At 39.5% G+C, this 22244-nt stretch overlaps 1 protein-coding gene across 1 annotated transcript; it reads right to left on the bottom strand.

Moving 5' to 3' along the window:
* Positions 1–22: 22 nt before the first annotated feature.
* vars2 (valyl-tRNA synthetase 2, mitochondrial) lies at positions 23–22202 on the bottom strand. Its single transcript, XM_026347478.1, has 30 exons — positions 21979–22202; positions 21632–21827; positions 20839–20920; positions 20649–20749; positions 17575–17696; positions 17380–17446; positions 16597–16694; positions 16412–16493; positions 16036–16155; positions 15624–15732; positions 15449–15537; positions 12977–13067; positions 12445–12572; positions 12045–12148; positions 10310–10391; positions 10074–10150; positions 9803–9890; positions 9549–9642; positions 9113–9183; positions 8894–9019; positions 8699–8803; positions 8117–8185; positions 7941–8019; positions 7347–7477; positions 5480–5632; positions 5012–5239; positions 4627–4738; positions 3792–3994; positions 3044–3193; positions 23–226 (listed from the first exon to the last, which is right to left on the bottom strand). Exons 2-30 carry the CDS (start codon positions 21812–21814, stop codon positions 149–151), a joined length of 3222 nt encoding a protein of 1073 aa, XP_026203263.1. The 5' UTR covers positions 21815–21827; positions 21979–22202; the 3' UTR covers positions 23–148.
* Positions 22203–22244: the final 42 nt, after the last annotated feature.

Below are 22244 nucleotides of genomic sequence, written 5' to 3'. Positions count from 1 at the left end.
CATGAAGAACATATTAGTAATATTATGTTATATTATTTTTTATTCAAGCAGTATAGATGTCTCTGGCTTAGATATCATTAGGAACAGTTCATCATCAGTGCTCATGTCCAGTAGTCTACACAGTTACTATGATGCATGGATACTGGAGTTATTCTGTTGTTTGAGTCGCTTGAAGCACCTGCAGCTGGTCCTCAATGGTTTTTAGTTCCTGCTGCAATGTTGACACCTTAACACCAGAAAAAGATAAAGATTTCAGTCAGACTGACATTTTACCACAGTGTTGTCAAATTTGTATACTACTAACGATACAGTTCTTGGGGTTATTTATGATAATTAAACTCTACAATCCCCATTTCCAGAGAAGTTGAAACTTGTCTAAACTCTGTGATATATAGTTGGAATATCCCTCTTCTTCTGAGCTTTTTGAGACTGGAGACTCATATTTTCATTCTGTACTTGGGTTTACAAAGTGATTTGATGAAATTATGAATGTTTGCACTCATAATTTTATATTATATATATATATACACACACAGATATATATATATATATATACATATCTATATATATATATATATATATATATATATATATATATATATATATATATATATATATATATATATATATATATATAGATATATATATATAGATATATATATATATATATATATATACCTATATATAGATACAGTGAGGGAAAAAATTATTTGAACCCCAGCTGATTTTGTAAGTTTGCCCACTAACAAAGAAATGATCAGGCTATAATTTCAATGGTAGGTGTATTTGAACAGTGAGACACAACAATGACAAAAAAAATCCAGAAAAATGCGTTTCAAAAAGAGTTATAAATTAATTTGCATTTCCATGAAGGAAATAAGTATTTGATCCCCTATCCGTCAGCAAGATCTCTAGCTCCCAGGTGGATCTTATACAGGTAACGAGCTGACATTGGCAGCCCTCTCAGCTCGTTACCTGTATAAAAGAGACCTGTCCACAGAAGCAATCAATCAATCCAGATTCCAAACTCTTCACCATGGCCAAGACCAAAGAGCTTTCCAAGGATGTCAGGGACAAGATTGTGGACCTACACAAGGCTGGAATGGGCTACAACACCATCGCCAAGCAGCTGGGTGAGAAGGTGACAACAGTTGGTGCAATTATTCGCAAATGGAAGAAACATAAATTAACTGCCAATCTCCCTTGGTCTGGAGCTCCATGCAAGATCCCACCTCGTGGAGTTTCAATGATAATGAGAACGGTGAGGAATCAGCCAAGAACCACTCGGGAGGAACTTGTCAATGATCTCAAGGCAGCTGGGACCATAGTCACCAAAAAAACAGTTGGTAACACACTACGCCGTGAAGGACTGAAATCCTACTGTGCCCGCAAGGTCCCCCTGCTCAAGAAAGCCCATCTACAGGCCAGTTTGAAGTTTGCCACTGAACATCTGACTGATTCAGAGGAAGACTGGGTGAAAGTGTTGTGGTCAGATGAGACCAAAATCGAGCTCTTTGGCATCAACTCAACTCGCTGTGTTTGGAGGAGGAGGAAGGCTGCCTATGACTCCAAAAACACCATCCCCACTGTCAAATATGGAGGTGGAAACATTATGCTTTGGGGGTGTTTTTCTGCCAAGGGGACAGGACAATTGCACCGCATCAAAGGGAGGATGGATGGGGCCATGTACCGTCAAATGATGGGTGAGAACCTCCTTCCCTCAGTCAGGGCATTGAAAAGGGTCGTGGTTGGGTACTCAAGCATGACAATGATCCAAAACACACGGCTAAGGCAACAAATCACTGGCTCAAGAAGAAGCATATTAAGGTCATGGAGTGGCCTAGTCAGTCTCCAGACCTTAATCCCATAGAAAATCTGTGGAGGGAGCTGAAGGTTGGAGTTGCCAAACATTGGAGAGGATCTGCAAAGAGGAGTGGGCCAAAATCCCCCCTGAGATGTGTGCAAACCTTGTGGCCAACTACAAGAAACGGCTGACCTCTGTGATTGCCAACAAAGGTTTTGCCACCAAGTACTAAAGCACGTTTTTCGAAGGGATCAAATACTTATTTCCTTCATGGAAATGCAAATTAATTTATAACTCTTTTTGAAACGCATTTTTCTGGATTTTTTTTGTCATTGTTGTGTCTCACTGTTCAAATAAACCTACCATTGAAATTATAGCCTGATCATTTCTTTGTTAGTGGGCAAACTTACAAAATCAGCTGGGGTTCAAATAATTTTTTCCCTCACTGTATGCTTCGATACAGTACTGTGTGAACTGCCAGCTCTTTCAGAAATAACTTTCTCTGATTACGCTCCTCGTGTGGGATGATCATCTTCTGTACGAATGGTACTTTACTCAAATTCAACATAAAATAATCTAATATTCTGAGATGTTGGATTTTCATCTGCTGTAACCACTGAAATAAAAAAAAATGCTTAAAAAGTTTACTTTTATATGTGATTAATCTAAAATATAACAAATGAACTTTTTCCTGATATTCAAAATTTTTGAGAGCCATCTGTAATTATCTTGAGCCTCACTAACTGTTCAGTGTATTTGTATATGTTTACTTTAGTATATTCAACATCTCATCATTTGAAATTATAAATGACACTAAAATCAATCCAGTGTCTCAGTAGAAACTGCGACATTTCATTCAAAGAGTAAGCTGACTAAGAACTGCTGGCTGAATAATAGAAAAATATACTCTCTGGGAAGAATTTGACTAGATTACACAGCAATACAGTTATAGTTATTCGTTATTAAGACATTTCACTCTAGATCAATGCGGTGGGCAAGAACAAAATCAGTATCAATAATTTCATATAATAATAATAATGATAATAACAATAATAATAATAAATACAATAATAATAATAAGTAACAAATCTGTTTGGATCAAGGGAAGTTTTCCATAAAACCCTGCTGATTTAGTCTTTCTGGTTTTATTCTAACAAAAATCTAACAGAAAAATCAAAAGCTTAACAATAACTTATTCTAATAAACCTCAGCAGCTCTCATACACGTGACTGTGCTCACCTTACTGTCCATCTGCAGCCTGACATGAGCAGGAACCTTGGTGACGTAGTCTGGTGATTGGACTCTGCAGACAATTTTCTCCAGCTTTGGAAGCAGCTTTTCTCTGCGCTGGGAGAGCTGCAGGATCTGTTTGTCCACGTTTATTCCACTCTGAGAGGGGAAATAACACTGTGTGTCAGTTATACTGTATGTTAGTCGTTACCACCATCAACCCCTAAACGGGGACAAATCAGCATGCCATCATATTCTGGTTTGCATTTCGTTTTTTTAAATTTAGGATTTCTAAGTACATTTAACATTCAATATATCATACTTTCTGCAGGTTATACTTGACAGTAAAATGATCCTCTGCTCCTCTGATCGGGTGTTACATCTACTTTTTATATTACATTTACATTTAGCAGACACTTTTATCCAAAGTGACTTACAAGTGAGGTACACGGCTAAGGCATGCTAACCGTAAGGAGAGCTTGCTTAAGGACCCCTACTGGAGGTACAGGGTGGCGATCCTAGCACTATGCTATCCAGCCACTATCCTAATAATTAATCATTTTGTTTGTAAATGTTAAGATGCTCTCATATTAAAACTAGATTTTTTTTCTTGAAAATATATTAAAAGATTAAATGAAGCAAAACCAGTTGATAATAATTTGTCATCTATTAAGATGTTGTAATACTGGCAGCTGTATTACACCTGCAATATATTTGTCATTTTGAGAGACACTTAATGGCTGCAGTTGAAACAGACCTGGATGTGAAGGTGGAGCTGACATGTATGGTCCACCACACCTATTACGCTTCCTTTAGGTGGAGGAGTGGTGTGGACAGGGAGGTGGGTGTCTCCTATCTGAGGACAGTAGATATGGAGGCTGGAGATCCGGCTTAAAGTCCAAACAGCAGAACCAAAGCGAAGGAGGATCTGGGCCTGGCTGGGTGAACACACTGCCCACACTGAAACACACAACCCACAAGCAAGGTGGAAATAAATATGTAAGTAATACTTCCATCCTTCTTGTTTTGGACCCTTGCAGACCAAATATTTCAGTAACTGTAACAAACAAAAGAAAAAACTGCCAGGATCTTCTGTACACCAGTAGCAGTGTTTGAAAATCAATATACAACGTAGATTTTCTAGTCGATTCATGAAACATATGCATCATGTATTAATGATTTATATACAAATATTCATGGCTGTATGGTGGATGACCAGTGGGAAATAAAGTCCTGATATCTTTACTGAAAGCTGGCTCATCAAACCAGACAGACAAACTCAGTCCTTAAACAACTCTACTATCAATATTGAATGGTACACAAATGGTTATGATTTTTCATCATCACTTTTCACTTCAATCATACAAATAATAATCATAAAAAAACAGCAAGTTGCATTTGCTGCGATAGCAGTGCTTAAACTAACACTGTGTTCCTTTGTATATATGTACTTTCTGTGATGGCTATTTGTGGACATGACAATAAACCTCAATTTTGTTTCTTTTATCACAACTGATAAACAGCAGTATTTAAGCCTGTATGAGTACAAAGATAGATTTGAAATGGCTGTTTACAACTATTACATGACTTACTGGCAGGTTTTTCTTTGGTCATGCCACACTGGGCTCGTAGTGAGCGAGCCACTCGGATCACTTCCTGGACAAGCAGGAAATCTCTTTCCTCTTCAGGGAAATGCCAGTGTGCCTGGTGTGATGGAGAGGTTCAAAAAGACACATCAGCATAACACAAAGGACAACTTCCAAAGAGGTACAAGCTGCAGTCCAAGGTCAAGGTACATCAATGCCTTATTGGTTGATTGGTTGCTTTTTGGGCAACTGTGGACAAATGTCTCACAATAGGTTAAAAACTGAAAATATATCTAGACAGAAGATGATCACAAAATGCAATAGAAGCAAGGAAATATTTCAAATTAGCTATTGTTGTGGCTATGAGGCGGACTAATGGCCGTGGTCCTACCAGCTGAGAGGAGCAGGGGTACGGCTGTAAACACAGGCTGCCCTGGACAGCAACTCCAGGTCGGAATGGGTTGAGTCTCTGCCACAGTTCCTCAGTGATGAAGGGCATGAAGGGGGAGACCAAGGCCAGAGACATAGACACACAGTGATAAAGGATGGTGCTGGCCACGTGCCCCACTCTGCCACTGTGTTCTGTGTCAGTCTGGACCAGCACAGGCTTCACACACTCCTACGGAGACACGGGAGGAAATAACAATCACATTTCCTCGCTTAGGAATCTGTTAGCTGAACTCAAACACTGACGTTATTCATTTTGATCTGTTTGTTACCATGTGACTGTTGACATGAATAATTCAAAATATATTCTTCTTCTTTTAGACTGAACATAAGTAGATTACCACAGAAACAACAGAAGGAGGAAGCAGTATGTAATTTTCAAACCACTCTTGTTGAAAGTGATGCTTCTCACCATGTAGACATCACACAGGTTGTGGACCCAGAAGGAGTACAGGGCAGATGTGACTGTGTGCAGTTCATAGGCTTCAAAGGCCTGCTCAACCTGTAATACTGTGCTGTAGAGTCTGGAACAGATCCATCGGTCCACGCTGCTCACAGGAGTTGTCTGGAAAATGGAAATGAAATGGAAATATTTAACACACTTCCTTCATCGCACGTTTAGCTTTGTGCTCGAGTACATGACTGATTCCTGTGTCACTGTAGATTTATGTGTTTCTCTCATCAACGTTTGACGTATTTTCCACCTGATAGTCACCATCGTGGCTGGGACCAGAATGGCTGTTTGATGCTCTCACTCTTCTTTTACTAGGTCAGTTTAAAATGTGAGCAGACAACTTAAAGCTATGTAATTTCAAATCACTGCAACTGATGAATCATGGGAAATTTAATTGTACGAGGTATTGCCATAATTTAAAGTCAGACATAAACTAACGTCTAACGATGAGTGGTTCTTTGAAACTTAAAGGAATAGTTCAACATTTACATACAAAGCAGGACATGGTTAGAGATAGTAGCATGGACAGTACTTTATTCAGTGTCTAAGTGACCTTTAACAAAGCTTTGCTGCTACCACCAGTGTCAAATAAAGATCTTTCACTGTTGTGTGGAGTTTGTTGCTATAGACACAAACATTTGTAGGACTTTATTCAAACAGTTTTTTGTTTTTTTTTCACATTATCCAGTCCTTCCCTCCATCGTCTGTTACAGCTGGCACTAAAGGCTGTTTAACTGTCTGACTTTGTTTTCTTAGTACAAGATGAACAGCTCTGTCTTCCTGTTTTGCACCACAAAGTGACGTGTGGCGATGCAAACCAGCAGGTTTTTTGGGCAAACCCACCTCAGTGACACACAAAGATTTCCTGTAGAGGCTGTAGATTTCTGTCAGTACTGGTTTTAATTAGAAATGATACTAATTTATCATTTGAAAATCTTCTTAAGGTTAAGACAAGCTTAGCCTTTTTCCTGCAATACTACAGTCGTGCAAACCAAACAGTTCAATGTTCGAATACAATTGAACAGAAAACAAATCTGAGCAATCACAAATGACAAGTTTTAAATGAAAACTGTAATTCCTGAAGCAAAAACATGATGTAATATCAAGCTCCTTCAATGATACATACAAAAAACGTTTGATTGAAGGTTGGACGACTGATCAGTGATTTCTGAGGCTTGTGGACACCACAGATCCTCACAGAGACACTGTCTACTAAATGGACACGACTTGGAACAATAGGGAACTTTCCCAGGAATGTCAGACTTTCCACAATCAGTCCAAGATCACAGTGACGACTCATCCAGGAAGTCGCAAAACATCCAAGACAAACTACAGGGCTATAGGGTATGAAAGTGGCAAGAATAAAACCACTGTTAACTGAGAAGAACAGAAAGGCTCATCTGAGTTCTGCCACAACTCACAGATGATCGTCAGACATTGGACTGGACTAGTCGACGAGTCAAAGGTCAAATAGAAAACAGGGGTTCTGTTTCCACTGGTGTAAACCAAACACAGAATTCAACATACATGTAATTGTGGTCAAGCATGGAAGAGACAGTGTAATGTTGTGGTGAAGTTTCACTGCTTCAGGGCCGTAGTCAAAGTGCAGACCAGAGCTGGCTTCAGCTATTCAGGTATGGGAAAAACTTTTTACCTTTTTACCAGTTCTAATTTAAAACTAGTACTGGTTGCTCAGGTTGCCTTTGTTTTAAGTTAGATTTTACTTGGCAGTCAACAGTTTAGTCAGGAGTTCAGGGTTCACAGTACATACAGTGAATAAAAATTTGAATGAAGCGCAGTTCAATAGGCAATGTTCTTGCTATACCTCTTGCAGTGTTCCCACCGGTGTTGTGCTTTGCCCCAGTACTCCCAGTGTGAACCTCAGCGTCTGCCACATTTTATTACAGAAGTGTCTGCAGCTCAAGACCTGAGAGGTTGACAGACTGATGTCTTCTCCTGGGTAGGCAGAGAAAACATCAATCCCAGAGTGTGAAGGAAAACACTATAGATTGTACAGTGAACGGCCTGTTGGTTGATCTGTTAGTTGTACAAGCACACACATGGATTACTTAGTAAGTCTACTGTTCACTTCACAGTGAAAGAAAGTGGATAAAATAGTTCCATTATAATCATGATATATTTTCCACAGTTAAGTTCTAGCTATGTACAAAACAGAGAGCAGTTCAGCTTGATGCAGTGTAGCGTCACCTGCCAGAACTGAATAGACGAGTTTCAAAGATGTGAGTAAAACATCTTTAGTCCTGTCAGTTTTCCACTGCAGTCCCTCACATCACCTCTGTCACTCGCATTGTAGAAAAAGCTGCATATTTTCCTGCAACAGATTCACTCTACACACTCATTTACTCTGACAAATGGTATTCCTGGTCAGGTGAAGTGAACAAAGATGAGAGTTACTCACTCTGCATCTTGTGAGAGCAAAGGGCAAATCTCAGAGCGTCAGTCCCACACTGAGGGATCCCTTTCGGGAAGTCTTTCCTCTGTGGGGAAGCAGATGGAGCAGACAGATAAGAGATGAAGTAATGAGTGTGCTCAGTCAGCCAGAAACAAAGTCAGATAAGAGAGAGGGGAGCTGACCTGTGCTTCCATGGCAACCAGTCGCTCCCTGGGGTCAAGATTTCCCTCCTTCACTTTCTCTTGCAGTCTCTAAGAAGAGAAAGAAAAAATAAGGGGAGGTGGTTTTTTAAAAAATGTCTTTTGAGCAAATTAGAACAGACATCTGTGCCATGAGTGCTGATCAGCTGCACCGTCACTTCCCTACAGAACAGATATGTCAGTCTGACACTAATACTCTTCTCATATCACAAACAATGTACAGCATGATGCATACACCTTTTACAAACAGCTTTTTGTGAATATGGAAGTCCATGTTTGTGGTAAGCCTATGGTTGTGGTGAGGCATCATATCTTAGGTCACTGTTTCTTTCTATAAACAAAGACCCAAAACCAAATGTCTGACTTAGAGCTGAGCTGGGAGAGGCCAGCTGGCAACTGCAGCCTTGCCTTGGGCAGACAGTGTTTTGTTACTACTTAACTAGGTTGACTGAGCATGCTCAGATTACATTTCTTTTGCCACTTTAAAGGACCAGCGCCGACCCATCATTGTGAGAAATTGATATTAGCGAGTCATAAACAGAAATATGTCTCCTGACACCTTACCTCCAGAGAAACTCCGTGTATAACATCTAATGGGTCGATGACATTTCCCAGAGATTTACTCATCTTCCTGCCATGTTTATCTCTCACCAGAGAGTGAAACAGAACCTGAGAGACAGGACAGAACCAGAGAATAAACAGGATGGGCCAGCCCTCTGTGTGACTGTGACTTTGTTTTAGGCTTCTCATTATGAGTACCTGTTTAAAGGGCAGCTGTCCGGTCAGCTCTGTGCCCAGCATCACCATCCTTGCCACCCAGAAGAAGATGAGGTCACTGCCCGTCTCCAAAATAGAGTTGGGGTAGAAGCACTGAAGGTCAGCAGTCTGTGGAAGGTGAGTGTGGGGTTATCACAAAAAGGTGTGGGGCTGTTTATGGAGGACTAGGGTCAGCTGGAGAAAGTGCAGGTAGTGTGGTACCTGTTCTGGCCAGCCCAGCATGGCGAAGGGAAACAGCCCAGAGGAGAACCACGTATCCAGGACATCAGGATCTGAAACAGAAAGTAGGAGGATATAAGCAAGAAAGAAATACATCTGTATACAGAGCCTAAAAACGAGTTCAGGCCATCTCTAAGTCTCTGAATATCCACTGGATGCTGCAGTTACAGGTGTCATTAAGAAACAGAAGTCACAGAAGTAAATCTGCTTACAGTGTAAAAAACTAAGATTTTAGTTTTTGTTAGATTTTAGAAAACTGGAAATGGAGTTTGTATTATTGCTTTTATATCTACTACGACCACTTTTACTACTGCCGCTGTGCTATGACTACCCTTAGCAAAGAGCAAAGATACTGTTTTTTTTGTGATAAAAAGTCTAATGGGATAGTTTTTAATGGGAACATGTGAAGATCAGTCACCCTGAGTCAAAGTGATGTCTTCTGCCTTCAGTCCATATTTGGCAGCAGCTCTGTGTCGGGCCTCGTCCTCACTCCGTCCCCAAACCCACTGCTCCTACATAAACAACACACAGTGTAAGAAACCTACACAACAGTGTAGGACAGACTGACACAAAGGATAATGTGGGGTGTGCACCAGACAAGTCATCCTCTTCTATAACCATTGTTTGTATTGAGGTTTGCATTATAAACATACTAATAAGCTCAGGCCTAACCTCTGGATTGTCAGTAGAGTTAGGAAGCTCCACTCGATAAGCAGGGATCTGATGACCCCACCAGAGCTGCCTGGAAATACACCAATCACTGCAAAGGAAACAGTGCTGCATTGTTAATAAGCTACACTTTGAAACAAGAGCTCATTCATCATCAGGCTGGTGTCATTTAGCACACGTCCCATCAGTAACAATGGCACACGGCGTTACTGTTCATCCTCTGACTACTGTACACATCAAATCAGTCCAAACTCAAAAGGTGAGGAGAGTCTACCTGATGTTGGACAGCCAGTTCTTCCACGTCTTGGTGTAGAAGTGAGGGATGATTTCCAGCTGTCTGTCTTCCACAGCCTGACGCAGAAACAAAGCCGCATTTAGTTGTGATAAATGTTGTCAAAGCGTTAACTGATGAAATAACATGACTTGTCTATCATGTTGCTGCATGGTGGATCCAGTATGTGATGCAACTATAAATCTTGACTTAAACATCAACATCTCACAGCCACACACCTGTATAGCTTTTTTAGCCATGTCATCACAGCGGACGAACCACTGCTTCTTTAAAAGAGGTTCAATAACGTCTCCTGACCGGCTAAGACAAGAGGGATGGAAGGAACAAAGACAGAAAGCACAAATAAGTAAGAGCATTTCCTTTCACTTGACAGTGTCGTATTTCTGGAGGATGAAGGAAAGCACGATTACAAATCCGTTTACAGCTATATGTTTGTGACTCCAGGAGTAAAGAAAAAGTTTGCACACACAACCACATTTCAGGTTTAGGCTGCATAAAGGCGTGGTTCTTTTGAAACACCAATAGATGAGCTACAGAAATATGACTGATTGAGACCGTGTGTTGTTTAAATGCAGCTGAGAAATGTGCCCTTCTACAATGGTTGGATGGATCTTTTGCAGGCAAGGTTATTTCAAGACTCTTGAGATGTCCTGATGTTATTGTAGGCCACGCTGACAGCGTCCTTTGAAGGATGCTGAATTGAAACATAGCTACAGTTTAAGAGGATGTAACAATGCAATGTATCTGTTCTAGTGGAACAGATACAGGCATGACACAAAAAGATTATTATTTGTCATATCCTATTACTGTATGTCTCATATACTCTGCCCATCCAACAAAAAAGCCACAACCCGGATTTAACTAAGCAAATAGGTAGGAGCCTCCCACTGGATAATTACTGTATGGAAGATTGTTTTCCAGCTGGCAACAAGTTATTTAACCTTAACTAATGCAGTGAGTAGCTTCTCATTTCTTAAACAACCATGTCAGAAGACACATCCTGTGGTCGTGGAAAAGATTTTAATCTGTTTCAGAAGGGTCAAATTATTGTCATGAATCAAAGAAAACATCTGAGGAGATTAATGAAACTACGAAAGTCCAGATTTACTCTGTTCCAGAGTGATGGTGCATCAGGGTAAGAAGAGAGGCGGGTGAAGTGATGCATCTATCATGCCCAGAGTTATACTGTGCAGTTTAGGAAACCCAACCTCTAACAGTATGTGGCTTTGGTTGAAAATTTCAAACTAAATCTTCAAATAAAGTGAAATAAACATTATGCTCTTAGGTCAATCAGGTCAAGTCAATCAGTTAGAGAAAGTGCTCTTTAAATCTGCAGGTATTCCTTACAGCTGTAAAAAAACCTTCACCACCAAGGTACGGTAGCCTGTATGGAGCCAGACAGACAAAATCCAGGTTAAATAATGTCATGTTTATATGTAGCAAACATGTTTCTGCATATGGTTCATCTCAAACAACTGAAATGACTCAATGTTTTTAACTAGCACAAGGCATGTTCTCCCCTGGCCTATGATGGCCGAGCAGTAACAGGATAACGTTTATAGAGTTTTGAAAGCAACACAGATCACAAATCAGTAACACCCCTTCTCTGTCTAGAGTAGAAATTAAACCTTTGTATTAAACTCTATAAAGCAATTTAGTATTTCACTCCTGTATTACATGTTGTTTGACATGTTGTCTTTGATGTCATTTCTAACAGGACTATATTCTCAACTATTACTATAGTAACTTATGATGTTAGCTGTTGGCAGTATTGTACAAATGTACAGTGTCTTACTTTGAATGCATCATATCATTCAACTAACAAGGGTTTTTCATTTGCATAACAGTGAATTCAAGTTTCCTCTATGATACAGTGTAATATAAAATGTCTGTTAATACAAAAACCTTGTATTAACTGGAAACAGTGGTGTGAGAGTGTGTGTGTTCCTTTACCTACAGATAGGTAAAGTCATGGCATGACTCTTATTTCCTCTAAACAGTTTCTTCTCAACCAGGGCATCCACAACAAGCTGCCTGGCATCAAAACGCTTCACTCCCTTAAACAAAGCAAAATGACAACAGGAGCTGGGATAAAGATACCGTGGCAAGACAAAGTATGTGAACCCCACTGATCAAAAAATGTGATCCGATTTTCGTCTAATACACAACTGTAGACAAACACAATGTGTATTTATTAAACACAGCCATTAAAAAATCCCAATGCTAGTGGAAAATAAGCAAAGCACTGGATGTAATAATCTTAAACAGGCTGTTGCAACTGTGTAAGGCCTGCAAATTGTTGACTGCAACCTCACATCAATAATAACACTTCAGCTTAGTGGTGTTCATGTACCTCCAGCCACTGTCCGCACAGAGGCGTCATGGTTCCATCTCCACCGATAACAGTAAGGCGTGGCAGTGAGTGTCTCTGTGAAAGCAGGAAGTCGGTATGGTCGTGAGCAGGAGTCACCTTGACTGCCCCTACAACAAACATGACAGCTCACATCAGAGAAACAAGTCACTTAGCATGTCCCAGAGTGGGCAAAATACACACGTTCAATGTCATAAACAAGTGGTGAGCTTCTTGAGATTAATGAAACTACCAAAGTCCAGATTTACTCTGTTCCAGAGTGATGGTGCATCAGGGTAAGAAGATAGGCAGGTGAAGCGATGCATCTATCATGCCCAGAGTTATACTGTGCAGTTTAGGAAACCAAACCTCTAACAGTATGTAGGTTTGGTTGAAAATTTCAAACTAAATCTTCAAAGAAAGTGAAATAAACATTATGCTCTTAGGTCAATCAGGTCAAGTCAATCAGTTAGAGAAAGTGCTCTTTGAATTTGCAGGTATTCTCTCTCAGCAAGAGAGAGAGGGCTGTTGTCACCTGTTCCAAGCTCCATGTCCACCATTGGATCAGTGATGATGGGCAGGAGTCTGTCAGTGAAGGGGTGTCTGCACTGTTTCCCATGAACAGCCTGGAACAAAGTAGAAATATACAGTAAGCAGGCTTATTTTACCAAATGTTAGTTGTAAGATCCGGTGTGTGTTTGTTGGTATTAAACATACTACATTACATGAGAAGATACATACATGTATCAGCTGCTATATGATTTACAGTATGGGACTCACTGATGCTGTTGGACTAGTGTGAACTAAACAGTGAACAGCACTTCTTTAAGGTATTTAACAAACAAGGACAAAATTGTTGGTGCCCTTCCATTAGAGAAAGAAAAACTCACATTGATCAGTTCAATAACTTGGAACTGACAAAATGAATAATAAATTAAAATGATACTAAAATTAAAATCTGACTTTTGACTCGTGGTTCAACAGGAGTTTTTTTTTTCATTCATTTGTAAGACCTCACTTATACTGAGACTGCTTCTTCCCTACAGATCATGCTGAGTTAAGTTCAACAATGAATTATCTAAACCAGAGGTGTCAGACACCTCTGGTTTAGATGAGATCACATCAAATGCGTGTTAGAGCTGGCCCTCCAGTATACAGCGTATACACCTCTAATACTATACGTAAATCCCGGAATGTTTGTTAGTGTGTTGGCGCATCAGTCGAGACCGTCAAGCACCCCCTCCTTTTCTGTTGACAATCATTAGCAGCCATGCAACTAGTCACCTCGGACAAACTTAATCCACAACTCCTCAAAAATGGTGAAATGAAAGAGGCCAAGTGCACAGTTTGCTAAAAACCTCAGCGTGTCTGCACCAAGTTTACCCGGCTATTTCACGACTCTGTAATGCAGATTTGAACTGCTAAGTAATCCGTTTGCAGTGACGTTGACGTGGAAAGTGCACCAACCAACCTCCTAATGGAGCTGACTGAACTGCACTGTAGTAACACGCTCAAGTCAAAGTATGACTCTGTGGGTGCTGCTCAGTTTCCATGTTTCCTCCCTGACACACTGCCCCAACTCCATACCCAAGCTGCTCAAATACTCTCTATGTTCGGCAGCACATATCTATGTTGATGAAGATGAACAAAACACCACTCAGGAGTCGTCTCACTGATGAACACCTTCACTCAATCTTGAGGATTTCCTCAGCTCAGAGCCGAACCCCAGACATCTAAGAGGAGATGCCAGGAATCTGACTTGAACCAATGTGCATTAGAGTAAATCAGAGCTTAGCAAACTGAACTTGAATGATGCTGTCTTTATGCACTTTTTCTACTTCAAGGCATGGACTGTTAATAGTTGAAAGATTGCATTTTCATAGAAGTAATTTTTTTTTGTTGTTGTTTTGTTGCTGGTCTGTGAAAAAAGATTTTCATTAATAAGGAACTTGAAAGACTACAGATAGAGACAAAATAAGAAATGAATACCACTGATGTGTTTTATTTCAAATTTCTCATTTGTTTATTATATTAAGCTTTGCTTGCTCCAGATTCAATGTTTATGCAAAACTAAAGTTTGTTTCCATATAAAAAGGTTCAACATTACATATCTGGAGAGATGGGAAAACATGTACAATTGTAATTAATTTTAAAATAAAGATTGAGTTTGGCCCACGACTTCGTCCCAGTTTTTAATTTCGGCCCACTGCGAATTTGAGTTTGACACTCCTGATCTAGAGGGAAAGTTTCCTCTCCACTGTGGCCTAGTGCTGCTCAGGTGGGATTGTTGGGTTTTCTTACATATTTCGTACGCCTTGAGATGACTTATGTTGTGATTTGGGACATTTTATCTTGCTAAATAACATTTTATTGAATTATAGTTTTACACAGAGGTTACTTTAAGGTATGTAAAGTAGCTTTATCCATATCACCTCCTCCAGTCCACACATATTATCCATGTAGAGATCCTTCTGTACCTCCCCAGCAGTGTTAGATCAACAAAGATCACACTAAGAGTAGGCGTGTAACAGTCCAACGTCACAGAAACTTAGGCTAAGGTCTAGTATACTGAAATCTCTCTTGCAGTAGCTAATATAATGGCGGGAATGTTGAACAACACTGGTGTTCATGACAGTTGCAGAAGGAAGGAGGAAGCCACTACTCTCCAAATAGAACATTGCTCTCTGTCTGGGTCACGGTCTTGTGGATTAGCTGAAGGCTACTCGAACACTGGTCTGTGGACAGAGGAGATCTGTCATGTTGGCAACTCTGCATTTGTATTCTAGCATAGGAACACTATCCCATCTGTGAAACATGGTTGTGGCGGTATCATGATGTGGATCTTCTTTGCTGCCTCTGGATCAGGGAAGCATTGTCAACTGCGTTCCTTTTTTCAAGTTTAAACACTTGCATGAACATTTGAGGTCATATTTATACAGTATTCTGTTTAAAGTGAGATCCCTCACCTCTCAGCCCCACTCTCCTTAAAACAAAAACGCATACTAGCCTGATATCGAGGATCGTCAGGGTGAACCGCTACAGCCACATCTCCCAACATAGTCTCTGGACGTGTAGTGGACACGACCACCTCTCCATCTAAAGGAAAGAAAGGGAATTATCTAACATAAAACACAACAAGTCCACGTTACTGTATCATACTTCAGACAGTCACAAACGCTCACCTTGGCCTTCCACAGGATACACAAATGTGAACATAGTTCCGAACTCCACCTTGTTTTCATATCCAGGAACAGACAACATGGTCTGCCCAGACAACTCCTTCGAGTCCACCTGACGACAAATGCACAAAGTTCACATTTTATTAAAGGAAATTAATTTTATTCTTACAAATAACACTTTCAATCTAATTACAAGTACAAGTTAGTCTAATCTAGAAGAGACTTACTATTGTACAACTTCAAATAAGCAAAACACATCTTATATAAAGAGTTTCTTAAAAAATATAAAGATGATCATTTTAACTAAAACAACATTTAAAAAAATTGAGGGTTGCTGTCTGATGACCTATTAGTGCTGCACGTTATATTTTTCCACCTGTTGCACTGAATTTTAATCTATGTGGAGCTGTATCACCTCTATGTCGGAGATGGCAGATTCCAGAGAACAGCTCCAGTTGACCAAACCCTCTGAGCGATAAATCAGACCAGAGTCACACAGTCTTACAAAGGCCTCAGTCACGGCCCTGGAAAACCCCTAAAACAAAATAATCAGCAAGACAAAAGCTTCAACAGTATGTACCTACACACCACGCTAGTACTGATGTTAACAATAGCAGACCGGTGCTTAATTATATTAATATACACATATGACATGCTGCATACAATGTATTTATACCCTGATAATAGGTACAATGGAAATGACACACAGCCCTGGTATTAGACATGTAGGGTTTGAAAACAGCATCATTTGCAATACACTGGTTTTAAACAGGTTATAAATGGAGTCTTACTGGATCCATAGTGAAACAGGCTCTGCTCCAGTCCAGGGAAGCTCCAAGCGTCCTTAACTGGTGGTAGATCTCGTCTCCTTTCCTGTGAAACACACACAGAGAAAAACAGAACTTGACTTTGTGAGGCAAACATGGTGTCGACTAAACAGTAGATTTGAAGTGATGGTATTAACATGAAGACTCACTCTTTCTTCCATTTCCACACCTCCTGTAGAAACTCCTGCCGGGTGAAGTCCTGTCTGTGTTTCCCTTTTTCCCTCAGCAGTCTCCTCTCCACCACTGTCTAATACAATAATACACACAAACTCGTTTGAGAACTGAGGATACTCCTTACAGAGAAGGGGAACAGGTGAATAGCAGGGTTTACACTGTTAAGGAAGGTCGGAAAGTAAGAAACCAAGTTAATCCTGATTTTTATATTGACCAAACAATTGTTAGGTTCACAACCATCCAGGTTTACAACTAGAGCTAGAACTGGAGCTAATATGAAGCTTTGGTGATCTGACTTTAACTGAATATCTCCCAAAGTTACATTCTTTATATTAGAAATTTCTGCTTCCAATGACAGTGTTTCCCTGTTGAGCAGCAGCAGAGGAACAGTAGCACTAAAGACACACAGGATTGAACTGGTTCAGGCTGATGGAGCCTCTCATCTGCTTCTGTTGAACTTTAATTTATATTGAACAAATTGTAGATTTGTCACCATCACTTACAGTAGAGCCATGACACACAAAGCTGATGGCCAATGTCAGGCCTAATGTTTGCAGTGTGCCTCTAGTTGATTACGTTGGCTTGATGCGTCTCTGCTCTTAGAACTGAAGGGAAAGAACCTCATGTCCTCTATAAACAAGAGGAATATTCACAGCTAAGAACTGTAACTAATACAGTATCAAAATTATTTGAGGACAGACCTATACTTAAAATCTTAAACTGCCAGAACAGAGAAAGAAGAAATCGAGTTGTCATACCTGTGTTGCAATTCCTGCATGGTCACATCCTGGGACCCACAGTACTCTGTAGCCTTGCATCCTTCTCCTGGTGCATTACAAATTGATACGTTACGGCTTGATCAAGAGATAAGGATTCTCAAGCATCATAACTTTACCATTGACAATTAACAGTTGAACACAACATGCTGCATACTTTATGTTGTTCAAAATTACCATCGCACAAGAGCGTCTTCAACAGCTACAGTCAGAGCATGGCCCAGGTGCAGAGTCCCAGTCACGTTTGGTGGAGGGATACACAGAGAGAATGTCTGATCTACACGGTGAGGTACCCTCTCCTGAACAGACATAACAATGGGCAGGTTGAAACACAGGTGCACACACACAGTTTCTCCTGCACATTGCTTCTTTTGCTCCTAAAATCTGCAGGACATTCTTCCAAATTCTGTCCAGGGGATATAAAACGTATGTCCACTCATGACATTGAATGCATGGTTACCTCTGATTGCAAATAGGAACTTAGTGAAGAGTTTTTGCAGACAGTGTGTCCTTGTATGTACTATATGTATGGGCTTAATAAGTGAAAGTATAGAATACTTTAGCAGTTTAAAATTTCAAACTGCATTGTGATGGCAGTGGATGGGTACAAACATCACTGTGTCTTCTCATGGTTCAATTTAAGTTCAGACAGTTAGGGGTGTTTTTCAGTGTCAAATGTGGACTGTTAAATATCAGATCTCTCTCGTCTAATTCCCTGTTAGTAAATGATTTGATAATTGACCATCAAATAGACTTATTCTGTCTTACTGAAACCTGGCTGCAGCAGGATGAATATGTCTCCCTGAATGAGTCGACCCCCTCAAGTCATGTTAATTATCATGTTCCTAGAAACACAGGTCGGGGTGGAGGAGTAGCAGCAATCTTCCACTCAAGTTTGTTAATCAACCCCAGACCTAAACATAGTTTGAATTCATTTGAGAGCCTCACTCTTAGCCTCTCTGATCCTAACTGGAAAAATCTAAAACCAGTCCTTTTTGTTATTGTGTACCGTCCTCCTGTCCCTTACTCTGAGTTTTTAACTGAATTCTCAGAGTTTCTATCTGATTTAGTTCTTAGTGCAGATAAAGTTATTATTATTATTATATCATTATAGTGGGTGACTTTAATATCCATGTAGATGTTGATAACAGCCTCAACACTGCATTTAATTCACTATTAGACTCCATTGGTTTTACCCAAAATGTAAATAAACCCACTCACTGTTTTAACCACACCCTTGATCTTATTCTGACATACGGTGTGGAAGTTGATCAGTTAATAGTTGAGTCTATCTATCTTGTTGATAATACTGGTGCTTCACTTGGAACAATACTTGATACTGCTGCTCCTCTGAAAAAGAAACTAGTGAGTTAGAGGAAGTTAGCTCCATGGTACAAATTCACAAATCCGTAGCTTAAAGCAGAAATCATGTAAGTTGGAAAGGAGGTGGCGTTCCACCAATTTAGATGAATATTGCCTAGCCTGGAAAGATAGTTTAATAATATATAAAAAAGCCCTGCGTAAAGCTACAACTTCATATTACTCCTCATTAATAGAGGCAAATAAGAACATTTCTTTTCAGCACTGTAGCCGGGCTGACAATGAGCCATAGCTCTGTCGAACTTATGACTTAATGAATTTCTTTACTAATAAAATCATAACTATTAGAGAAAAAAATGATCAGATCCTCTGTTCAACTGGCATGGATGATTTTGCATGTACAACAGCTGTAGATTCATTTGTAAGACCTCACTGGTACTTAGACTGCTTCTTCCCTGTAGATCATGCTGAGTTAATTTCAATAATTAATTCCCTCTGTTGTGATTTAGCGCTATACAAATAAAACTGAATTGAATTTTTACTCATGCAGAACACAGAGAGTTGTAGTTATCCAGGCGGGATTAAATAAAGGCATGAATAACTTTTTCAGCCAAGAGATATGGCTTGAATTTATATCTAAATAAATTATCTCTCATCTTTGTGTTTGTAGGTTTAAATCAAAAACCAACCCTAAAGTTCTATAATTTTGCTATTTCTACTTGCTGTTGGTGGCTTGAAGCTAATGAAAATACAGGACAGTTTAGACATGCAGCTGTGCTATAATATTCCACAAACATCATATGTTTCTTCTTATATTTCTATCTTTTCTTGAATTAATACCTAGTAAGAAAGGTGCAGTTATCCTGCATGTTGATGTGTGGCATAGAGATTTTTTTGGCTTTTAATTGAGGACATCAGAGAAGAAAGAAAGGGTTTCAGGTTGAAAGCTGGTGTGGCTGTTAGGAACTGTAAGACTGGCCAAACAAAAGAACAGTGATGTTACTGGTTTACACATAGCAGTGAAAAGCTTGATTGGTTATACAGTGCTTATAAAAAGTATTCACCCCTTTGGATGGTTCACCCTTTTATTGACAGTATAAATCAATCATGGTCAATAAAAGTTGGCGACTTTGACAAAAAAAAGAAATTCAGAAAAATACCTCATTAATGTCAAAGTGAAAACAGGTTTCTACAAAGTAATGAAATTAAATAAAAATATATAAGATGAAATCAGTGTTTGCATTAATATTCACTCCCTTTAAAATGACTGATCTAATCCAACAGAGGTCCAGATATTTGGTGATAGTAGTTCCACAATTAGTGAAATGAGGATCACCTGAGTGCAGTGAATGCGTCTCAAGTGATTGCAGCATAAAGAAACTTGTGTCTGAAAGGTCCAGTCACTGGTTCTTCAGTATTCCTGGCTACCATTACACCATGAGGACAGAAGAACACTCCCAACAACTCAGAGAACAGGTGATTGAAAAGCATAAGACAGGGGATGGATACAAAAAAATCTCCAAGGCACTGAACATCCCCTGGAGTTCATTGAAATCCATCATAAAGATCATATTAATGCAAACACTGATTTCACCTTACATATTTACACATTTATTTGACATTACTTTGTAGAAACCTGTTTTCACTTGGACATTAATGAGGTATTTTCTGATTTTTCAGAATCACCAACTTTTATCGACCATGATTAATTTATAATGAAACATCAAGGGGGTGAATATTTCTGTCTACACAACAAACCAACCAACTGCCACTAACACATTAATGTATGTATACATTTTATAATCGCTTATATAAATGGCTTTACTAAAGTGAGGTGTAAACTATTTCAATAACTGACACTATTATTTCATTAACAACAGCATTATCTAAGATATTGTTATAATTTTATGAGTTTTCCAGTTAGTTCTCACATGTTGCTCTGGACTGAAGAATCCCTCTTTTTCCCACCACTGATACCAGCTGGACTCCACATACTCTGGACTGTACGAGGTAGGGAATGGCAAGCTGGTATCTGCAAAGAAAAATCTAGTTTTTATATCAGCAGAGAGAAGGAACAGATGGATCAGCAATAATGAAAACGAGTAACAAGAAGTCAATCACCTTTCTTCTTCCCAGGAGGAGTTTCAGCCGTGTACACTATCGTCTCCTTCTGACTCCATATGACTGCTCTATCTTCAGCAGTCTGAAAATATCACAGCAAAAAATGTGTTTAGATCAACTGTCAAGACATTTTGTTATATAATTTATTCCACAGTAACTACCACTTTCATATCTCTAAATGTGTGTGAACAACAATACAAACCACTTACTACACTAACAGTTTTATACCTGCTGTTAATGTTGTGTTTTATATGATATTTGTATCAATGTGAACAACACTGTTCAGCCTGATGAAATGCTGGTCGTACTAACAGCATTTCCTGTAGTCATGGTTCCTACAGGAGAAATCGTTATAGTTTAGGTTGCACTATAAGCATTAGATTGTGGTGCTGCATTTGATCATGTTGTTGCCTCACTAAAGGAACTTTAAGGAATCTTAATCAAATAAAAATTATAAAACAGGAAGTAAGAGATTATTAAGTATTCATCCCTTGAAAAGTCTCTCCCCCCAGACTACATATCAGAGAGTCTGCATTACAAAGTAGAGGTGTGGGGTGTGACAAGCCAAGCAGCTGCTTTCTGGAGTGTGTAAAATCCACAACCACACCAGCAACTTCAGTTCAACCTCATCACTGTTGTGTACTTTATTTTGTATGCATTTTTATTTGTTATAAAAAAGACTATGTGGAAGTGCCATGTAATATATCTGAAGTAGTTCTTAATCACAGCAGGTCAGTACTGAATACAACATTACACCATTAGTAATTATTCCTGGTGCTTCCTGCCTACTTACATTGTGTGGATTAGAAAGGATGGCCTCCTCCCGCTCTCTTCTACGCCTCTGTTTCTCAGCTTGGGTCCGTGAAGAGGAATTTGGTGAAGAGGGGGATGAAGGTTTTAGTTGACTGCTTGAACAGAGTCTGACTGCTGCTCTCCCTGCAAGCTTCAAACTCAGGACACGACCTGTCATCATCATCCTCAACAACCTGCTACACAAGCAACAAACACACAGAAACCGTCACGTCATGTAAAAGTAAAAGAGAGGTTAATTAGTTCCACTCGTTAGTTAGTTAATTAGTTCTACTCGTTAGCTTAGTTAGTTAGTTCTACTCGTTAGCTTAGTTAGCTAAGTTTACTTACTGTTTGTTCAATACATTGACAGCTCAGACATGCTAGCAACGACCTTGTAACTTTGCTAACTCGTCGTAGTAACCCCCAGTAAGTGAATTGTTATAATATTACTAACTATATGTAAACACGACCGTTCTGTATAATCTCGTGGAATAATGACGTTAATTAAATCATTCTGATTTTTATTATCTCTGCTCTTCACCGCATGAGGCTGCTGTTTGTTGACGGACTGTTATAATTGTACGGACTACAGGAAGTAGCAGCTGTCCGTCTGG

The sequence above is a fragment of the Anabas testudineus genome, chromosome 11, assembly GCF_900324465.2.
Source record: "Anabas testudineus chromosome 11, fAnaTes1.2, whole genome shotgun sequence".
NCBI lineage: Eukaryota > Metazoa > Chordata > Actinopteri > Anabantiformes > Anabantidae > Anabas > Anabas testudineus.
Note: the sequence above shows the minus strand (reverse complement) of the source record. Positions and strands in the feature narration are given on the sequence as shown.